Source organism: Euprymna scolopes, chromosome 7 (assembly GCF_053919585.1).
Source record: "Euprymna scolopes isolate OS-2025 chromosome 7, ASM5391958v1, whole genome shotgun sequence".
In the NCBI taxonomy this organism is placed as follows: domain Eukaryota; kingdom Metazoa; phylum Mollusca; class Cephalopoda; order Sepiida; family Sepiolidae; genus Euprymna; species Euprymna scolopes.
In genome coordinates this window covers 163,578,049-163,584,048 of record NC_136488.1, presented here as the reverse complement: position 1 = coordinate 163,584,048, position 6,000 = coordinate 163,578,049, and the positions used below count along the sequence as shown (strand labels likewise).

The 6,000-nt window shown below is 35.0% G+C and overlaps 1 protein-coding gene across 1 annotated transcript in view; it reads right to left on the bottom strand.

Moving 5' to 3' along the window:
- Window positions 1-329: 329 nt before the first annotated feature.
- LOC145280122 (cilia- and flagella-associated protein 299-like) overlaps window positions 330-6,000 on the bottom strand; it is a 41,772-nt gene continuing 36,101 nt past the window's right edge. The window contains exons 5-6 of the mRNA XM_080131879.1: window positions 5,855-5,981; window positions 330-481 (exon numbers count right to left, since the gene is read on the bottom strand). Coding sequence (XP_079988005.1) covers window positions 386-481; window positions 5,855-5,981 — 223 coding nt within the window. The 3' untranslated portion in view covers window positions 330-385. The remainder of the gene's footprint in view (window positions 482-5,854; window positions 5,982-6,000) is intronic.

Genomic DNA, 6,000 nt, shown 5'->3' with positions numbered 1-6,000 from the left:
CAAAACATGAAGAATTCTTGATAAAATTATTATAAAAAAAATGGATGACTTAAGTACCATCAGCTATAGTCAAAACCGAAACTAAAATTTATGAAGGATTATTGGTAAAATTATTTATGACAAGAAATAGAAGAACATAACAAGTAAATGACCCAGATGTAAGCGTGACACAGAAAAGACACGCTATCGTATTAATATTTAGATTATTATTATTATTAATATTTTTATTATTATTATTATTATTTAGTAGTAGTAGTAGTAGTAGTAGTAGTAGTAGTAGTAGTAGCAGCAGCAGCAGCAGCTTGCAAAATATATAAACGAATGAAAGATTCTACAAGTAATTCTTTTGATTTATTTGGAGAAAAAGAACTTCCTGTAGCGTTTTTCATGACACTATATGGTCGTAGAACACAACTTGTAGGTATTTCGGGGTAACCAAGACAGTGCGGGAGAGATTCTCGTTCTCACCGAGTACGTCAACCTGTCATAAAAGAGAAAGAAAAGAATGCTCAATTATATATATATATATACATATATATATATATATATATATCTATATATATATATATATATATATATATATATATATATATATATATATTATAATTTCGTAATAACAAAGACAAAACATGTTTATTATTACACAGTGTATTTCTTCATTGGTAGTTACGGTCGTTTCATAACCATTTGGACAAGCTTAAATATTATTTCCTTAAAAGATATTCCAAATTCTAAATAAGCAGTAGTTTGCTTGAAGCATTGTTTAGTATGCATATGAAAGCAATTTGGTGTTTATTTAGAATTATAATTATTTTTAAAAAATACAAAAATCTTTATGATGCACGTGTTCAACGTGGAACGAAGATGTCATATTCCAAAAGTCATATCAATTGATTAAGTAGTTTTTTGGGTTTTTGATTTTTTTTTTATCAAAGAAAATCAAGTTTTATGACAAAGCAATAAGATTTTGATCGGCTTGTTTTTTGATCCAGCGTAAATATGGTGAGATAACTCAATTTGAACTATCAAAATCAAAACCAGCTTTATAATGGATACATTTAGTATTAAAATTGCTAAAAATCGTTAATTTTTATTTTCTTAGTTTAAAAAACATACTTGATCAATGTACGTGATTTTTGGAATATTACATCTTCTTTCCGTGACGTGTACGTATATTATAAAGATTTTTCTGTATTTGTTGTTACTAAGTGTAATTCTAAATCAGCACCTGTAATGTATAGAAAGTAATATAATGCAAAGTGGAACGAGTTTTGAATCTTTCATTTTTTATCAATATACTAGCTGGACCTGTGGAAATGCCATGGTAGCATCTTTCAGATGTAATATTGCTGTTCGGCATTCTGTGGACGTTCAGTATGAATAGAGTTTTTGACCACAGTTCCCGATGACTGCATAACGAAGGCCCACAGCCCACTCGGGAACGCTGACCATGCAGTGATAATGGTTGAAATCGCCCTAAACTCTAGACCCAAAACTGAAGAGCCAGTGCTCAAAACAACGAGATATTATAATAAGGCTGACTGGGAAGCCATCAGGGAACTAATTAGAGATACTCCATGGAAAAATATTTTCTCTCTCCCTGCTGAACAGTGTGCAAACGAGACCACTGACTGGTTCAAAACTGCAATCGAAGCGCATGTTCCCATGCGGAAATTTTATAGTAAGCCCCACTCTCCCCAATGGTTTACGTCGACTTGTGCAACTGCCATTACTCAAAAGCAGCATGCATACCGTAGGTTTAACCGACATAAGTCCAGTTCAAACAGACTGACGTATATAGAAGCTAGAAATAACGTTAAGAAAGAAATAGCGACAGCTAAGAGGGAATTTACGGAAACCACTAAAAAGCGCATCGAAGCACAAAAACTAGGAACTCGAGACTTCTGGAAAATCTACAACAGTGTAGTAAATAATGGGCAATCAACAATTCCCCCACTAACCAACAATCACGAGGTTGTCTCCTCAGCAACCGACAAGGCTAACATGCTTGCCAGTCGGTTTGCCTCAAACTCCACACTGGACCCTTCCAACCACCCCTACCTGACTTTCCTATGCGGACAGACGCCACACTAGACGATCTGAAAACCACCCCTGCTCAGGTGCATGCTATCATAAAAAACCTTGACACCTCAAAAGCATGTGGACCCGATCTTATCCCAGCTGTGCTATTAAAAAAGTGCTCAGCCGAAGTAGCTCCAGTTCTCTCCAAACTCTACAACAAATGTCTTAATGAAGCTTGCTTTCCGGGCTGTTGAAAACTGCTTCTGTTGTGCCAGTATTCAAGAATTCTGGCGAAAGGACAGACCCATCAAATTATCGCCCCATTAGCCTCCTCCCACTTTTTGCCAAAATATTTGAGACCATAATTAACCATGCTCTAGTCCATCATCTTACAGATGCTAAACTACTGACTGACAAACAATATGGATTTAGACGAGCCCGTTCCACAGCAGACATCCTCACTGTGATCTCTGAACGTATATACCATTCACTGGACAAAGCGGGGGAAGGCAGAGCGGTAGCTCTAGATATATCTAAGGCTTTTGACAGGGTATGGCATGAGGGTCTCCTCAGTAAAATCAGATCATACGGTATCACTGGTAGAATACTTAACATAATTAAATCCTTCTTAGATAAGAGAAAAATGCAGGTAGTCCTCGACGGTCGCACATCTAAACAATATGATATAAATGCGGGAGTGCCCCAGGGTTCTATCCTTGGACCTCTATTGTTCCTGATATTCATAAATGACCTCCCCGACAACATTGCCTCTGAGATGGGTATATATGCTGATGACACTACACTCTATGGCAGACACGACAGGAAGACGAATGAACACATTTCTAAAGAAATGGCAGAAACACTAGAGGAAGACCTCCAATCTGTAGTGGAATGGGGACAAAAGTGGTTGGTCGCATTCAATGCTGCCAAGACTAAACTAGTTTCATTCAATAATTACAAGAAACCCTCTCTACCACCCATAGCAATGGCCAACGACTCTTTATCTGAGAGTACATCTTTCAAACTCCTTGGCCTAACGTTCACAGGAAACATGAGTTGGAACAATTACATTGAAGGCATTGCCAGGGCCGCTGCAAGAAAGGTAGGCTCTCTCTACCGTGATAGAAAACTACTAACACCCGAAAGTATCCTGTACCTCTATAAGGCCACCATTCGCCCATGTATGGAGTATTGCTGCCACATCTGGGCTGGTGCATCTGCTACTAGTCTCTCGCTCCTTGACAAGGTTCAAAAGAGAGTCGCAAACCTGATAGGCCCTGAACTGGCATCTAAGCTTCAGCCTCTGTCCCATCGACGAAATGTTGCATCCCTCTGCCTTTTCTACAAGTATTTTAGTGGTGAATGCTCTGACGAACTGCAATCACTTGTGCCCCCACGACGCGAGCACTCTCGACAAACCCGACAGGCTACTAGATCCCACCCCCACACTGTAGAGGTCCCTAGATGTAAAAGATCTTTTTACTCCAATAGTTTCTTCCCCAGAACCGCAAGACTCTGGAATTCCATTCCAGGTCCCTGCTTCCCCAACAGTACTGACGTGCAGAAGTTCAAGTGTAACGCGAACCGACACCTTGCTGCCCAAATCCCTACATAGTACCCCAGTAGTTGTTGCCCCTGATAGTAGCCCCCTACACCAAAGTGGCAATTTGCCTTGTTTGGGGTGAAAATGTAATAAAAAAAAAAAAAAAAAAAAAAATAGAGACCCGCGATATTATTTTAGCCCTTTTGTTAAAACTGCAAAAGTATTTATTTAAGTAATCTGGTTAATGTAGTATTAGAATATATCTGGTTATTACGGTTTATCTCCAATATCCTTACAGGGGTCTTTGACTAGGTGTATCAGAATTTTGGGGGAATTTTTGACACCCCTAACACGAAACTGCGAATAAAATATTAAAAAACTCGTAATTTCTCTTTTAAAAGTGGGTTGTTTATTTTCTTTATGGATTATACTTCCAAAATAAGTATTAAAGTTGTATAAAAGTAATAGAAATATTATTTTTTTTATTTTTTAAAAGACAGTAATGAAATTAATTGAATTTTACGAGTTAAGTATTTTTCAATTTTTAAATTTTAAAAATCTATCAAAATTTTTCTATTGATTCAATTTTTACGATATTTTCAGGGTCAATGTGAAATTTTATGCTCTTTTCAATAAACCGAATATAATATTTTAGACAAACGTTTTTTTTTTAATCCACGCCCTCTATTTTGAAATGTTTATTAAAAAGTAAATAATTAATTTACTCACCAAAATTTTATATGTTACAAATTGAAGATAAAAGATCAATAAATCTATAATATAAAGCTGAACGTCTGTGTGTGAGTCTGGTTACAAATAGGCTCCAATATGGTTTACTATTATAGAAAATTGATCAGATATAATGATAGAAGATGTATCGAGACACAGAAATGGGTATGTTTGATCTGGCATAATGATGATTCATTAAAATTGTGGAGTCTGCCTACGCGCCTGGTCCACAAAGTATGGAAATAAAAAATTAAAAATTTAAAAAAAAACGTTTACAAGTGTTTTTGATATAGATGTACATAATAATAATTTGATAAGTATGTTTTAACTTAAATAGAGATGGTATAATAAAATTGTGGGGTCTGCGTTCGCTCCTGGCCTCTATAGAATGGAAATAGGCACAAACTTTAATAAAGACTTTTCATATATATATCTGCGTAAGTATATTTTGATAATTATGTTTCAGCTTGAAGAAATATGGTATAATAAAATTATGGGGTGTTCGTTCGCGCCCGACCTCCATAGAATGGAAATATGTCACAAAGTTTAACAAGGTTTTTTAATATAGATCCACAGAATATTGTGATAAGTGTTTCAGTGTGAACAGGTATGGTATAATAAATTATGGGGTTTATCTATTTTATTTTTACTTTCATCATATTTTGCTTTGGTTTTGATACCCCCAAATTCGAAGCTATGTCTTTACAACCCTTCCTTTTCATAACGTATCATACTTTCATAAATCAGAGTCCATTTTCTGTAGGCTGTTTTTGAACCCAGTCAACGACGGGTACTTTTGCTGGTAATATATAAATTTAAAACAAAAAAAAAGAAGTGTTTTTTAGAAATTTACCTGTAAAGTCCGAAGTTTAAAACCTTTTTATATTTTTAAACACGTTTTTTTTTAATGAAACCTTGGTCCTTGCTCCTTTAATTGAAAAAACAATTAGGGTTTGAATTACATTTTTCGAGTAGCTATAAGCTTGGAAAGACAGGGGGTCGAATTATTCAATATATTTCACGCATTCGTAAGGTCAGTTTCTGACACGCCTAGTCTTTGACATATTTACATTGTATGGACGTCCGACCCGAATGGAAACCCCAATATATCATTATACCATATTTAGACAGAACAGATATTACTCTTGGATCCTAGGCAGAAGTTCAAGAAGATATATTTTAGTTTCGTGCGCGGCCAAAAAGCGACATCATCTTTTTATATTTCATTTATTTTTATTTTATTTTTTTATTTTTTTACATTGCGACTTCGGCGATCAGGAGATCTTACTTGTTAAAAAGGGTGATAACATGCTACGTACATTAAATTAGCGTATCTATATGTTAATTTAATGTTTGTAGTATGTTATCACCTTCTATCTCCCTATAAATCGAATAATTTATAATCTGGTACTATGGTGTTAATATATAAATATTTTATTATGTATCAAAAATGTTAATATTTTCTTACAATAAATGAATTAAAAGAAATAGCGCATTCAACAAGTGAAACAAAACTTACAAAATAAAAACAGTATGTAAATACAATTCGTCAATACTTACGGACGGATTGACATCAACGAATTTCTCGTCTTTTCTGTTCTTAAAAAGCAAACCATGCTTTTGGACGATGACTTCAAAATTGGGACTTGAATTCGAAGTCGACCTGTTTATTTTCCAGTTGTAGAAACTGCGAAGTGAATAGAAAA